Source organism: Meleagris gallopavo, chromosome 3 (assembly GCF_905368555.1).
Source record: "Meleagris gallopavo chromosome 3, MGAL_WU_HG_1.1, whole genome shotgun sequence".
Taxonomy (NCBI): Eukaryota; Metazoa; Chordata; class Aves; order Galliformes; family Phasianidae; genus Meleagris; species Meleagris gallopavo.
Window position 1 is genome coordinate 76,085,851 of NC_139406.1, and position 16,374 is coordinate 76,102,224.

At 39.1% G+C, this 16,374-nt stretch overlaps 1 protein-coding gene across 6 annotated transcripts in view; it reads left to right on the forward strand.

Annotated features, from left to right (window-relative positions):
- OXR1 (oxidation resistance 1) overlaps positions 1-16,374 on the forward strand; it is a 247,470-nt gene that overhangs the window by 113,327 nt on the left and 117,769 nt on the right. For 2 of the 6 annotated variants that reach the window (XM_085221566.1, XM_085221562.1), the window contains exons 3-4: positions 3,160-3,325; positions 7,949-8,142. The exons of 1 other annotated variant lie outside the window; for it this stretch is intronic. In XM_085221566.1, the coding sequence (XP_085077692.1) occupies positions 3,267-3,325; positions 7,949-8,142 (253 nt within the window). In that variant the 5' untranslated portion in view covers positions 3,160-3,266. The remainder of the gene's footprint in view (positions 1-3,159; positions 3,326-7,948; positions 8,143-16,374) is intronic. 3 more of the 6 variants (XM_085221565.1, XM_085221569.1, XM_085221564.1) reach the window with 2 other exon arrangements.

Genomic DNA, 16,374 nt, shown 5'->3' on the forward strand with positions numbered 1-16,374 from the left:
TCCTTCTATGAGGGTAGGAGGGTACATTTGTTCAAATATAAAATAATCCTGGATTTTCAGTGACTTTTTTCTCCCACCTGCTATAACCTTGGCTAACCTAATTTATGAATCAGAAGTAAAAAACAAGACAGGTACTTTTTCAAACCTTCGCAGCTAGTGTCCAGTGAAATTCTCAAAAAAAAGTAGCCTGGATATAATAAGAAAGCAGTTTGTTTTCATGGAAGAGTGTGTTATATGGAATAGAATGGAATAGTTCTGTTGGAAGGGAACCTTGAGAGACCATCTGTCCCAACTGCCTGACCACTTCAGGGCTAACCAAAAGTTAAAGCATGTTATTAAGAGCATGATCCAAGTGCGTCATGAACACTGACGGGCATGAGAGATGAACTACCTCTCTAGGAAGCCTATTCCAATGTCTGACGACCCCCATAGTAAATAATTTTTTCCTAACGTCCAATCTGAACTTATCCTGGTTCAGGTTTGTGTTGTTCTCTTGTCTCCTATCAATCAAATAATAGTCAATGAAGCCAATCAATGTAAAACTAATTTAATACGATCTATACATTTGCTGCACATTTCATTAAAGTGTTAAAATTATACTTACTCTTCAAAATGCCTAAGTTATGAGTTGAAAGACAAAAGCTAAATTCTCCTTTGGCTATGATGATGAAGGATTTCTCATTTTGCCTAGTTTTTAACTTTTCTTTGACAAGTTAGTTGCTTCCAGAGAGATTTATCTGATTTTATTATATCCCACAGAACACTTTGAGAACCAATTTATGGTACTAGCAAGGTGAAATGTTACAAATTTCAGTCTCCTTGAGGAACAGCTTTTGCCTCTCTTCACTGTAAGAAGAGCCTGCCCTTTCTGAATTGGTGCTATTTGCTTCATTTTATGACAGTAGCTTGTTGTCCTGTGAGAACTTTTGGAAGAATATATTACAAATACATTGCAAATCTATGTTATCAATACTGCAACAGTATGAAAACATAGTGTCTGTACAATTTGGGTTCCACAGGTGCCTCAGAAGGGTACTGTTTACTTGCAGTTCCAGCTGCTACTCTTTGCCCAGTCTTGCCATTGCCTTTTATTTAGTGAAGACAGCGTGATGCTTCCAAAGACCTCTAGGTATTAAATATCTTTTTCAGTTCTGCATCTGTGTAATGTTCTATGCCTGGTACTTAGAAAAGTGAAGCAGCAGTAATACCTTCCACGTGGCAGCCTTGTAGACCAGAGTCAGGGCATGAAGCTGACGCCTTTGGGAAGGGGCACTCTGAACCTCAGTGTGAGAGAGAGTCTGATGGCTTAAAAAGAGGAAGGGAAACTCCATTTGGGAGGGATTATGAGAGTTTGGATGAATGTCTGTGATGGTGGAGTCTTCTGTCCTGGACTAACCCCTACAGTCTAATGGCAGGTCACTCAGTGTCAGCCTCTGTACTGTGTCCAGCTACTTATACTAAAGATGGTGGCTCTAGCTTGCAGCAGTAGGTCTCAGTTGTCTGCAGGCTGTGCAGAATCCCTGTGCAGTATGAGGGTGGCGTATTACACTGTGACAGCACAGGGTGCCTGGCTACAGGAGTGGAGTCTGTATGTTAAGGGAAGTGCTTAAGTTGTTTCCCTGTGTACACCTCAGGTTGTGTGAATTGCTGAACAAGGCAGAAGCATGAGCAGATTTGCATTTTCATGTCTTAGGGCAAGTGTATCCACAGCATTTTCTTCTAACTTAAGCAGCGGCTGCCTACTGTGTTGATGCTTATTTGCAGAGACGGTAGAAGTGGAGTACACAAATCTGTGTTGCTGTAAGAATGTTGTAGCTTCCAACCTCCTCTGCTGTCTCTTTGAGAAGTTAAAAGACTCTTTTGCTCCCAAATTTGACTACATAAATATATGCATGTTATGATTGCGTATATTGTGGCAATCTCAGGAACATTAAGCGCCCTGGGGTATTGCTGCTGACTTGTAAACAACTCGGAAAACAGTCAAGCCTAAGGTTGTACTCAAAAAGAAATGTGAATGCAGTTGCCTAAGTAAAAGGCTATGGATAAAACAGTTTTGTTGATGTATAAATTACATGCAGTTAGCACTGAAAATAATAAATGTTATGATAAAGTTAAATACATTACACAGAAAAATGCTACAAGTTTATATGGCTTCAGTGCAGATGAGGAATTCCATGTGTCTCAAGATATGTAATGCAGCCCTGAGACCACTAGCTGTGCCTGTTTTTGAGAAATGTGAATCCTGTTTGGGAAAAAGAAGATGGTAGTACAATATGTGATCCTGCCTGTGAAATTCCCATGGTGAGGTTCAGTGAATGGGATCTTGGTGCTGTTTGCATATAATAAGAGATTTCAGAAACAATGCCTTCTAATCAGGTGATGTAAAGATTTTCCTTAGTGATACAACCTTGCAATAATTTGGACAGTTTGAATCCCGTCCTTATAAGTAAGGCAGCATCGGATATAATGAAAGAGCATTAATGAGACAAATATGAATTAAATGGAAATTATAATCACTTTAAAATGATTATGCAATTTTTATCTGTGCAGAATGTGACAGAGCTGGAAATTTCAAGACCCATGCAAATTGTACTAAAATAGATCTGCATAAAGCACTGGAAGAGCTTTTGTGAAAATGGAACTAGTGGGAGTTATTTAAATAACAGTATAGCAGCTATTAACAAAATAGCGAGATCCAAAATAGTAATTTACTTTACACATCACTTCTAAAACATGTCCAGAATTAAGATAACTGTCAGCAAATAGCAACCCACTTTTCTCAAAACCCTAAAAGAAAAGATCAAGAAATTTTCATACCTGACAAAACACACGCTCTAGCTGCTGAGAGTTATTATTTCCACCATGTGAAGCAACTGTAACATATTATGCAGTCATGGTGAAGCCATATGATCTTGAGCTCGTAATCATTACAAAACCTAACTCAAGAGAAAAATAATGAACTGTATGCACTATGACTATCTGAGATATTATGTGTGTAGCATGATTGCTGCCGTCTTCCTCCCCATCATCATCACCATCACTGCCCTCCACACTGCTGCCATACCTCATCCTCCTGTGAATGCATGTCACCAGGCCCATTTGTGGTGTGTAGAACGCATTGAATCCTTTGCCAGCGGACTCACTAATCTTCTCTCCCAGGCAGTGAGAATGCCTTGTCCCACTTGAACCACAAGCGGATTCTGGATTCTCCCGCTTGGAGTTAATGGATGTAACCTGGCAGCAACCAATCTATATGTCTTCTGTAAATGATCCTCCAAGGGTTTACCTGTAGCAGTGCTGTCATGCTCCCAGGAATAATCACAAGGTTTGTGTCCATTTCTCTAAGTCTTTACTCTCTGGTGTTCCGCTGAACACATTAGGTGCGAGCTTTGTTAAGGAGGGTTGGGCTGCCTATTCCAGACACAACAAACCCAGTTTTTCGATAGTTTAGGTGTTTTTCACCATTTCCCTTGCCACCCACAGAATGATGTGTGATGGCTGTTTTCCTGCATGTGCTGCAACTGTGTCCCTCACAATGACTGGGCAGTGGAGCATGGGTGGGTTTGCTTTGCTTTCTGGTGTTCTGACCATTGACAGCTCTTGTGTCTTTAATTTGCACGGTAATATTTGATAGTGTGTGTAAAGGAATGAAAAAGAGTGTTGTAGTGCTTGCTGTACAAGCTCATTCTTGGCATAAAACTGTGGTTCCCCCACTGTTTGCTTTCCTGAGGCTCAGCTTGATGTCGCGTTGCTGATAAATGCTTACCACGTGGAATTGCTCTTTGCTCTATATAAATGTGAATTAATTCCTAATCCTTTCCTAACACCACCTGTGTGAAGGTCTTTTTATATTCTGCCATTGAATGATCTCATAAACTACTTGCGTTATCAGAAAACTGCATGGTTGATTCCCAAAGTAACATTCTGAAAGTCTGTTTTTTTCCTTGTTTACTGGCGGGCGTTTTTCTACCTGTTCTTTGTTGTTTGGTTTTGTTTCCCTCTTCATAATGACCAATTCAGATTTGGATTGCAAGTGTATGGTGCTCTGGTGTAGCACGTATAGAAGTGTGGCACGTGGGTGATGTCAGAGGCAGAGCATGCACTGAACGGCTGTGAAACCCCTCTGCCTTCCTCGGTTCAAGGAATTGCCCAGCAGAAGGGTTGTTTTTGTGTATATGCATGCAATTTTGATAACCCCTGATGGATGTTTCTCCCTTATATGTGGAATTCCTTTTAGTACTGAGTGATACTCCGGCCTGCACAATAATTTCAGTTGTGCAGTTCTATGCAGCTCAAGGAAGTACAACCTTTTGTTGATTTCAAACCTGCTGCTTGCTTTCCTTTGGTGCTTCCTCTGTCTCCTGCTTGAAAATGGTGAAAAATTGTTTCCTGCTGTTGTACCCCATTGCTGATGGCTGTGGAGGTCCCATCCTGCTCCTTGCATCCTGCAGCTGCCTGTTTGTCACCACCACTGTTGGGTTTCTCTGTTTTGATCTGTGTCATTCTAATTCTGCTATCTTCTCTTTGTGAGTACATGGCCAGAGCTGCAGGTGCTATTAGAGAGCATTAAACAAAAAAATGTCCAGTAGACCTACATGGCATTGCCTTTGCTGCAAGTGTGCAGAAGGAGCCTCACGCAGAACATGGATCCAGGCTGGAGGAGCTGGAACAGCCACAAGTCCTTCACTTGATGCATTGCAATTGCAATGGCTTTCCCAAAGTGCTGGCCAAGTGCAAGGGCAGGTTTCTGTGGAGGCTTGAGAGGATAAGAGGGAAATGAAGTAACTGGTCTCCCCTACATGAGTGAACAAGTCTTTGCAGTGCTTTATTGAAAACAGAAAGAAGTTTGTTTTCCAGAATCAGATACATCCTGGCTTTGACATTGGATTAAATCACATTTCTTTCTAGAAGGAAATCAAATCCCTAACGAAGATTTTTGGATGTTCAGTAATACCACAAGAAGAATAAGCATTAATCTTCAAATGAATGATTTTGTTTCTCCTAGTAACTGTGTGGTAAAATCTCTGGAATTGTCACAAGTGGCTCAGGGACTGTTTTATATTCAATAGATAAGGATGAGTTCAGCTTTCCTCCAAATCTTTGTCACAGTAAGGGATTTTTACTTAGAAATTCACGAAGATCAAATTGTACATTTTCCCAGCCCCTGGGATGCTTTGTATTCTGGTTTGTTTCCACCATACGTGGTTTAAATGGTTTTTAATTTTTTCTTTTTCCATCTGGAGAAGACTGCCAGCCATGTTTGCTTTAGCAGCTTTCAAGTTCTATTTAGGTAATAATGCCTTAGTTTTTCCATGGTGCTTCACAAAATAAAAAAATAAAAAAAAATAAAAAAAATAAAAATCCTGATGGGATTCAAAATCCTAATGCTATTCAAGCCCATAACAGACTTCCCAGTAAACTGGCTCACCTCAGATTTCATGACTTTCCATATGCACTGACCACCCAGAGTCCATGGTGAGTGCTCGACCACCCAACTTTTGAGGGAAATGTAACAAACCCCCTCCCAGTGACCCGCTGCTAGAGCTGAAGCCATCTGTTAGGCTCTCTGTAGGATGTGCTAGAGAACTTTGCAGTTGTATGGAGAGGAGTTAAAAGAGAAATGCGGTCGAAGTTCTAGAACTTGTCATTATGTAAGTACAGACATGTATCACACAGCTCAGAGATGCACATTCCTTCTGGACTGCCTAATGGGCAGATCACTGCAGGAGCAGCAGGGTGCTGAGGGGCAGATGCGGATTTGTGCTGCTGCCTGGTAGGTGGGGCACTGGGGTGGCTGCACAGCAGGGCTCTGATGGCTGCATTACTGCAGTACTTGGCAGCTGTTCTAGGGAAGAGGCAACATAAATGGAGCAAATGGGTTTTTAATGGGCTATTAGCAATAGTGCAATTGAATTACACAAATAGATGTGTGAAATATGTGTTTTTGACAGGGCTATATAAAAATGAGGTGCTGCTAAGCTGTGTTCCAGATAAACACTGCATCTCCAGACCCAGTCAGTAGCAGCTGAGGAATTCCTCCTATAACCCTGCTTGAACTTCAGCCAGGATGAGCTGTCTTCATTAATTGTCAGTAATTTGGCCTTCATACCCATTTGGTGTGTGAAAGTGCCTGTCTGTTTTAACATTCATGTTAAATACCACTGCCACTGCCGTATCTCATAGAAGCCAACAATGGCCAGGTGGCAGTGGCAGTGACCACCTCAGGATTTCATCCCTCTGAAAGGCCATGGATTTTCTTTCATTTTTTGCACATTTTTTTTTAATCCCCTAGAATTCATATAGTTTAAAGATCACTACAGAAAAATAAAGTTTTGGCCCTTCTAGTTCAGCTCTCATACAAGTTAGATCTTTGCCCTCACCGTCGTCCAAGTCCTGTTCATGCAGTGTTGACTTTGAAACACTTTTTGCTGTTCCCTCTGCTGTCTGGCTGCAGCAGGGTCATTTTGAACCACACCAAGCGAAACTGAGAGACTTCAGCTGCCCGCTGTTAAAAACTTAGTTGGAGGCTACTTATGGAATACGTGCAGTAGAAGAAAAAAACCCAAAACCTAAACCTTGTTACAGCCAGTGCAGCTTTAATATATGAAAGAAAAACAAGCACAACATGAGGCCAGTAATAAAGCAGGGTGCTGGAAAAGGGTCAGGATTACAAAGAATTAGTTTTTCTGGCTTCAAAACATAACCAGTACTTAGGCTCTCATTGCAAGACATTGCAGTCCAGTGAAGATGCATTTCAAAGGCTGCAGTGTTCTTCTGAATTATTTGACACCCATGATAGCTGTTTCAATATATAGTACTGGTAAGCTGAAAGAAGATGCATTTTAGTTTGACTTGTTTTTGTTAAGACATTGCTATAAAGTCATGTCCTTTCTTGAACCTGTCTTCAAAGTCGATAACTTTCTTTTTGCACGTTAATTTTCTATAAGCATTTCTACCCAGTCCTTTATTAATCTTGTCACCTGAAAAAGGCCACGTGGCATTTTTACTGCTTAGATGACAGGTGTTATCCCTTTCTTTATGATTCCAGAAGAACAGGCACAGTATGTTTGTACCAATCTGGTATTCCCCACAGTGCATCAGTTACTTTGTTAAGTAGCTCTATTCTGTAATACACAGCTATATTAATTTGTCTGCCCTTCAGACAGCAGGACATAGGTACACACACTAATCTTTAGGTCTTGCTTGTCTTGGTTTGAAGTTATGGAGATAATAAAGACTTCATAGATTCTCTGTACACGACGTTTTTGCACAACACGAAAGTAAGATTGTAATATATGGAAATCACAGTGGAAGTGTGGGTCAGAGGCAGAGCATTATTTCTCAAAATCTAGTGATTTTCTTCCGCAAAGTCATCTTTTAAACCTTCACAATTTTCAAGCGGTAATGAATTTCAGATACTTTTTAATTGCCTCAGCACCATGATGGAATGCCAAATTGACCAATGAGTCAGTGAAATAAGTATATAGCCTTCATATAATAAGTATATAGTCAGTTCCTTTTTCTTGAGGTGTTCAGCAACTTTGTGCAAATAATTTAATTTCTTTATATTCCCCTTGTTTGTGAAATTAAAGCCAGGTAAATTTAATGATAGGTTAACTGTAGCAGCTCCTCTTCTCTGAAACGGATTATGGTCTGATCCTTCAGGCAGCTTGGTGGGCTGATCTGAGGACAGTTTGTCGTTTGTAGCTACATGTGAGCCGCAGTAGGATGAGATTCAAGTGCTGCAGCTGATTTAGCAGGAGCTAAAAGGGGAAATTACTACAAGGCCTAATTTACCACTGCTGATTTTCTGTGTTCTGCTGGGGCATGCATGAATTCTATGTAATGAATACATTGGCGTTATTCTATCTAAAATATAAAAAAGGATTACTTGATCTAGCTATAGAGCAAGGATTAATAATACCTCACTGCCATGAATTATCTTTAGATTAAAGAAAAAGTCCCAGTCGGTGGATATTAGTGGGCCAGGATGCAACCCAGTGGCAGCTGAAGCTCCTGCTCTTCAGCCCAGTAAACCTTTGCTCGCCACCAAAACGACTTCTGAGGAGGAACAGAAAAACACCGCCAATACCCAGAAGCGCAATCCACGGAGGAGTGAATTGAAGAGATATTACACCATTGGTGAGTTTTCATTCAAGTATACTCATTAAAATTGCAAGATTTTCCTGTTGACTTGTGTTTTATTTCTTTCAGTTAGTTGCGTTTGTCTGTTAAGATTACAGCTGCCCACCATGAGCAATAAGATGTCCTGTCTTCATGCTGGTGTCGAATTACCCTTAAGAATTAACCTGCTTTATTTATCTTGTGCTGTTTATAAGAATTCTTTCTTCAGTGTTCTTTTCCTGAAGAACAATTATTGAAGGAAGCATAGAAGCGATTTGGGGAGGAAGGATACAGGAAGGCTGTTACTGCTTTTGACAACTGTTTGTGTTAGAATTTAGGCAGAAATGATTTAGAAGACTCCTGGTTGGAAAGAATTTCCAGTTTGCAAAAGACGTGGTGAGCTTGAACTGTTTCTAGGCCATGCAGCCAGGATTAATCAGGCAGGTTATGGATATCTTTTTCCGAATAATTTTGATTTCTGGATATTCTTCTGAGATTTCAGTATCTGAAACATCACCTTAGGTTTAACATCATCTTAGGTATTCCTGCAGGTGCTTTCACAAAAATCCTTTCAGGACTGGGCTTGACTGATTCCTTTGGTAATATTTAGCTTCTCACTTGATTTAAACTGCATGGAGAGTGGCCTTGCAGTGCTTGTGCCTGGCTCATTAATGCTTCTGAGAGGCAGATGTGCTAAGAGAATTGTACGGACAAGAGGAGTGGATGTTAATGGTGTGCTTTAAAGAGCTACAACTCAGCAGATTTAAAAAAAAGAAGTTAGGTTTCCTGACTGTTGAATTATTGCAGTATAAAATGAGGCTCTTTGCACACCTTTGAATTGTCTAAAAAAGTAAAGAAGAATGTATTGTCTTAAACATTTTTTCATTTGTTTTACATCTGAATGCTTGAAATTGTTTTTAAAGAACAAAACTGCATTTAAAATGTGCTGCACAACTGCCTTCCAAAAACTCATAGAAGTTTCAACTATTTGCTCCTAAAATAAATTAAGAAGAGGCAAAATGAAGGCATTGGTGGGTTCATAGGATTGTGACCATGAGATTCCAAAATTATACTTCAAAAATCTCTATTTGTATAATCCTTCTTTAAAGGAGACTTTGTCCCATCATGTGTGAGAAAAGCACCCTAAAATTTAATCCTTTGTCCTTTAGCATAGGATGTGTTTTCTGAGAAAGCTTAATTCAATCAATACACTTGACTGAATTTTTACTTGAGATGTGTGAAGAAGCACAGCTCCATGATTGTTTATTTCTCATTCCTCCAAATAATCTGAAAGGAATATAAAAAATATACCAAGACTGTTTCATGCCTAAATCAGGGAATGGGATGAGGGAGATTTTTGCTTGAGTAATAATGATAACTGTGTTATGAGAATGAGTTCTTAACCTAACCTAATAACATTATTGGAAAGTTGATCATAATTAAATGTCCTTCTGTCATCAACTAAATCAGAGCATATGAATGAAAGCACTGATTTGAACATTGTGCAACACTTCATTTGACAGACTTACGGAAATGTTTGTTAGAACAGACCTCTGAGGGTTAGATACTCTGATTTCCTGTTGGAAGTAGAACTTCAGCCAATGCTGGATCAGGACAACCCATGCTCTGTTTTGTCCTGAAAATCTCCTGAAAATCTCCAGGGATGAATACTCCATGGCCTTTATGCATACCCTGTTACAATGCTGGAACATGGAGCATGTCCACAAGCAGCATTCAACAGGCAACTTGTCCGTAAAGAGGTGCTAACATTTATGAGCAACAGTTGTAGACCATTGGGAAATATAAAATGTACTTTTCAGGAAAGACAGACCAGCAAGGCAAGGTGGTGGAGTTGCTCTTTATGTGAGAGAACCACTGGGATGTGTCAAGCCCTGCCTAGGGATGAATGGTGAATCAGTGGAGAGCTTGTGGGTGAGAATTAAGAAGCAGGCCAATATGGGTGATGCCACTGCGGGTGTTTACTACGGGCTGTCTGATCAGGAGGAGGAAGTTGGTGAGTTCCTGTGCCTACAGACAGCTGAACGTAGCCACAATATTGTGTGCACTGGTTCTCATGGAGGATGTCAACCACCATCTCCTGGAAAAACAACACTACCTGGCACACTGCCAGTTCAGGAGGTTCCTGCAGTGCATGTAAGATAACTTTTTGATGCAGGTGGTGATAGATAGCCAACAAGGAGAGCCGTGCTGCTGGACCTTGTTATTACAAACAAGGAAGGACTGGTTTAGAGAATGAAGGGTAGGGACAGCCTTGGATAATGATGATTCTTTTCAATCCTTGCGATTCCGTGATTCTATGAAAAGGAAAAGACCATAGAAAGGGGCTAAGCTTATATGTTTTTCTTAAATAGCATCATTTGAGTAGCAGGCAAGTGTTCTAACTGGACTGACCCATTATGAGACATGTATTGGTTTTATCTAGTTATTGTCTTCTATATGAGATTTGGGGTCACAGTGAGTCAGTAGAGCCACTGTTACTTCACACTGCGTAATGTTTGGATTTTCCTGGCAGGCTGATTGAAGAAAGATGGTTTCCTCTGTACCTTCATAAACATATAATTACACGTGTTCCTGAATGTTGTGAAAATGAAAGGTTTCCTCTTGGAAAGCACAATACCGTTATCAGATGAATATGTTTACTGTACTGGATGAGTTTTTCTGATACTAACTTTACAGATTTTATAATGCAATAGAAATGAAACTTATCTTCCTGAAGCTTCCATCAACTTCAGTGTACTTTAAGTTAAGCTCTAAACCCAATTGGCAAACGACTGTTTATGATGGTGACTAACGGAGCTTGAGTAAAGTAATGCTTGTTGTATGTTGCGTTACACTCTTCGTTTTTCATTAAGTTTGTTTTCAGTAATTATGATGATCTTCAGAGTGCTTTACAGATATACGATAATTTGGATAATTAAAGTTTAGCATCCTTATTTAAACATGTATGTGTATACAGGTTTTATGTTTTAAAGTTTAAATTAGCAGCATCACATTGCTTGTTATAACAGGGCTAGTCCGATTTATTAATGGCTGCCCATTGTATGTAATACCAAATTTATATATAAAGAAATGTGTAGCCAGTCTTACTTTACCAAGTTATGGAATGAGTAAAATCAGCATTATTTAAGAAAATAATTTTTTGGATCTGCATATGCAGAAAGCACTTCTGAGGTCTTTATGTAAATCTTACACTACCCAAAGACCCAAAGACATGTGGACATTTACCTTGCACGCTCATGCTTTGCAGAAGGTATTGTAGCAGCTTGTGTATGCTCTCAGCTCTATGAGCTGTCAGGTCATGTTCCTAAATTCTCTGTACCATCAGAGTTGGATTTCATTTTCTTTGTATTTCTTTTTGTGTGTATTTATGTCACTTTATGCAAACACGTATTTCCTTTGCATCTCTCAAAGTAGAATGTGTATTGAGGAAGGAATATCCTGGCAATTCAGAGAGATTTTTAAAATTTTATCAGCACCGTTCCTACTTTAGAGAGCTAATCACAAAGTACTGATTCTGCGTTTCATCTTTCCCACAGGCTGCATTTCAAGTGCTTCCCAAACTTAGTGAGTGCAGTTGCACTTCTAAGAAATGGGGAGAAAATAGGTAAGAGAGGGAGGGACTGAGAGGAAAAGGCAACAGGGAACAAGTTGTGTGTTCAGATGAAGTGAAACAGAGAATGGAGAGTCAGTGAGGGGGAGAAATAACTCTTCCATATGGCAGGCTCAGCAGGCAGAAGGGGTCCTGCAGCTTTGCTGCTGAACTGGTGTGAAGAAATTGAGTGGGAACTCCTAGATTAATAGAGTAAGTGTGGGAAGAACAGTCTGCATGGTGGGCTGGATAAAGTTTCTCAGAACTCTAGAAACATCACCCAAGACACTTAAAAATAAAAACCTAAAATTAGACTTTTTAGATGCCTCAGGCACTTAAAAATTCAGGCCACTTATTTCTGAAGTGCTTATTGATGAGCACCTCCCCCGAAAGAGGAAGAGAAGATATCTGGGTCTTGAGGACTCCAAGAACTGGGCTGGAATATTATACAATGGAGTGTTTTGTGGGTAGCTCATATTGAAGCAGTAAGACTGTACCAGCCTAGTGCTCCATCCAGGCTACAGCTAACTCTTCTGTGCTGGTTTGCAGTTAGTATGGGTGCAGCATCACATCTGTGTTGATTATAGGACTCTACTGGAGGTCTCTTCATGATGTGTTGCCTCAGGATTTCTGTTTAACAGCTTATTAAAGTTATTTTTATATCTAATGTTATTATACTGTAAAAATATACACTTCTTGTGCATTCTCTGGTTCCCATTTAGCCATGGAAGTTGTGGTGCATAGTGTTGTCTGTCTATTTAGTAACTCTGGTCTTGGAGGTGTAAAAAGGCCTGCTTTTATTTCTTTTGGCTATTAAAATAAAATGGCAAGGCTGGTAGAGAGTAAATATTTAAAAATATAATGGTTGCATAAAAATATTTTCCTAGTACCAGGAACAGGTCAAAAGAAACAGTAGAGCAAAACAGTAGTTGGGTTTGGGGGGAGCTTTTTTTTTTTTCCAGAATATTCTAATATCTTCTAAAAGCTTTAATGCAAATATTGATAAATAAACTTCTGCTAGCACACTTTATTTCATGTAGTAAACAACTACCAACTATATCAGGAGGCATCTTTTGCTGGCATAGTCTTTATTTCCAATAGAAGGTATTGCTGCTACAGTTACAGACAATAGTTCAGACAGAATGAATACATATGTATTTATGCATATAATATACTTCATGCAGGTACTTGCAAAATACTCATTGCCAAGGTTCTCTTTTGCTCCAGTTGCTCATTTTTAAAAATTTATTTCATGTTCTACTTGAAAAAAACAGCCTCATTTTGCAAATGAGATCACCAGAAATATTAATGAAAAAAATATATTCTGCTAGTTTGCTGTAACAATACTACTGCTCTGCACTGCCATACATACATGTATTTATTTCTTGAATGTCTACACGCTATCTTTTGAGAGCAGCAGAACTATGTTGACATAAGATTGGCGTGGAAGAGAAATTAAGCTTTTATGATAACCAAATCTTAATAAAGAGATGTTAATTGACTGAATTTCCCAAACAGATCAATACTAGCTAATGCCAAATGCTAAATAAGAAAAGGTAAGAATTTCTTCTGGGCTCTTGTTCTCGTGTTTCAGAAGGTGGTCTCTTCAATTTTAGTAGGGATTAGTTTAATCACTGCTAGTAATTTGATAGTTCAGAATGTGTTATTTTTAAAAGAAGATGGATCTTCAAAAGAATTTCATTGCCTATAAGTTATGAATTATCACGTTTGTTATTAATGCTAAAATAACAATATAATTGGGAGTTTATAGTGTGGTAGAGTCCATAATAGGGAAAATTTTATGGGGGAACCTAAACCAAAATCTTTTTCAACTAATAAGTAAGTAATAGTCAGTTCTTCCTGTTGTGAAAGGGGGAAGCTAGACGAGAACTGATCAGCTACTTGTATTTAATGAGTACAGTTAGTAAGTCATGCTCTTCTGCTATATACTTTGGATTGAGTCCATTTAAGTCATGGCACCTATGATGATTTGGAAGCATAAATAAATATCATTTTGATTACATGTGAAGTACTTTCACTTTCTTTGTGTTTACATGCATTCCAAGCTGCTTCAATAACATTTTTATTTGCCTTAAAATATGTCAGAGCAAACAGATCGTGTGAATTTATCCATATTTATAGCATTAACCACTAAGTTTACACTGTGTCACACTATCTGCTGATACAAGATTGTTTGTTACACATGATGTGCCTGAAGTAACTTCAGTTAGAGTGGTGATTTCATATGTCATTTATTTTCTATGGTGGAGCTCCATCATCACTCATGAAGCCTAGTCGTGTTGGAGAGCCTTAGACCATTGATGAGACATCACAATAAATATGCTATTGAATTCAGGACTGAAGGAGAAAATTGCTGCACTTGAAAATACACATTTCCTTTCAACCCAGCTGAGAATCTCATTGAGGTTTATCTCACGGTATTCTGTGCTATTGCAGTCACTGCATAAAAACTAAATTTGGAGGCTTCCTCTTGCCTTTTTCTCAAAAATAAACATAAGCCTTCTTTGAAGGGTACAGTTTGTGAATGTTTCTTTTTTGCTAAAATTCATTTCAACTCTTAGAGATCTTATTTAAGAGTTTCTAGAAATACCTTTTCCTTTTATTTGGTGTGATAATAGTAATTCATGTATTTACCGTAGGTAGGTTTAGCTGCTAAGAATACTTCCATTTCCAAACATATCTTTGAAGGATTCTTCTTATGGTTTAGAAGTTGAATGTATTCTCTTCTGCAGAATTAAATATGATTTCTTCCTGAATCAGCCTCCAAATGTGATTTTTCCTCCTATTCACACAGTTTCCTTTCTTCTTTGTTGCTAATACTGGCAAAGCATTACACATAGGTAGATATGTTAGGATTTATGAGATAAGTGGTGGAGTTTGGTGCAGTAGATGCTGCAAATTTGGGCTGTGTCCTCTTCCTTATAGAGGACAGATGGGAGGTGAAGCTTCCAGCTTTCTCTCAAAGGATCCAGACACAGTTCACACACATTTGCATAGTCTGACACTGTCCCGTTCAGTGTGCTTGCAAATTCTTTACTGAACACTTTCTGCTTTTTGAGGAGCATCATTCTGACTGCTTTCTTTTAAATACAGTCTCAGAAAGTTTTAGGAGAAGAGGCCATTTTTCTAACACTTCATTACTTGTTTGTGAGTGATAAGGAAAGGGAAATACTTGTGCAACATGTGGCTAATAAGGAAAGTGACTTTCATAGCAACAGTAACTACGCAAAGCTTTTACTCATTCACCTTTCATGAAAAAATGTATTAGCGATTCAGATCACTAGCTGCTCTGGATGAGCAAGGAAGCATTTGTTCACATCTTTGTGTTTTCTCTCTTTTTTGTTTTAATTTAAAATTTGGAGCCATTAAAAGACAGTTTTTAATACTGTATCCTTCTTTTGTCCTTTAATCTGTGTATCTTTGAATATGAATGAGTTCTGAGCTATGGAGACAGCATCCACCAGAAGAGTGATGCTCATTAATGTCCTTTCATCTTAGCATGTCTTCTTTCTTAGCATCCTGTTTTTGTTTTTAATCATATAGATTGCTATCATATCATCTGCTAAGTCATTTTGAACAAGACGTATTTCAAGATTCCATAATTTCCCTGCTTAACATCAGGGAGATGTGCTATCTTTTATTGTTTTATAGAAGAATCTACACAACTTGCAAGATCAACCAGTACTACATCCTCTTTGTATATTGAAATTTGAATCTCTGGGGGAGAAGAAGACTGAAAGACTGATCAGACTTGTAAGCTCTGGCCTCATACAGAGTGAATCATCTTCAGTCTCTCTCTCATTTGAGGTCTTTTGTATAAAGGAAAAATGAAGAAAGACCTTGATTTCTGATACCACAAATATGCTTTGAGGACCAGTCTTTTGGGTATTGTGAAATAGTGGAGTCATTCTTCTAGCAGTAAAAGAATGAACAAGAAAAATGTGGACTGACTGCTGAAATAACTGGGTAATTTAGGGATAGTAGATGCAGATAAGACTTAGGCTTTTGAGCCCATAGACAAAGTTCAGGGAAGACAGTAATTACTGCTAGTGGGAGAGGTCTGAGTCAGAGATCTCTTGAGGAAAATCTTGATCCATAGAAGTTAATGGGATTCGTGCAAAGGATGCTGAAGGAGCTGGCTGAGGTCACTGGCAGGCTGCTCTCTATCATCTTCGATAGGTCATGGGTTTCATGGGAGGTCCATGATGATGGGAGAAAGCCAGATATTGCACATTGCACCCCTTTTTGAAAATGGCAGTAAGAATTTTCAAGAGAACTATAGGCTGTTCAGACTCACTTTTAATTCCTAGGAATGTCATGGGTCAGGTCCAGTTGCACAGAATGGCCGGGATTGGAAGGGACCTCAAGGGTCATTAATCTCCAACCCCCTGCCACATGCAGGGCCACCATCCTCCCCGTTTAATACTAGACCAGGCTGCCCAGAGCTCCATCCAACCTGACCTTGAACACTTCCAGGGATGGGGCATCCACACCCTTCTGGGCAGCCTGTTCCAGCACTTCACCACTCTCATAGTAAAGAACCCCTGACATCCAACCTAAATCTTCCCTTCCTCAACTTAAAACCATTTCCCAGTTTGAAGCTACTTCTGAACAGATAA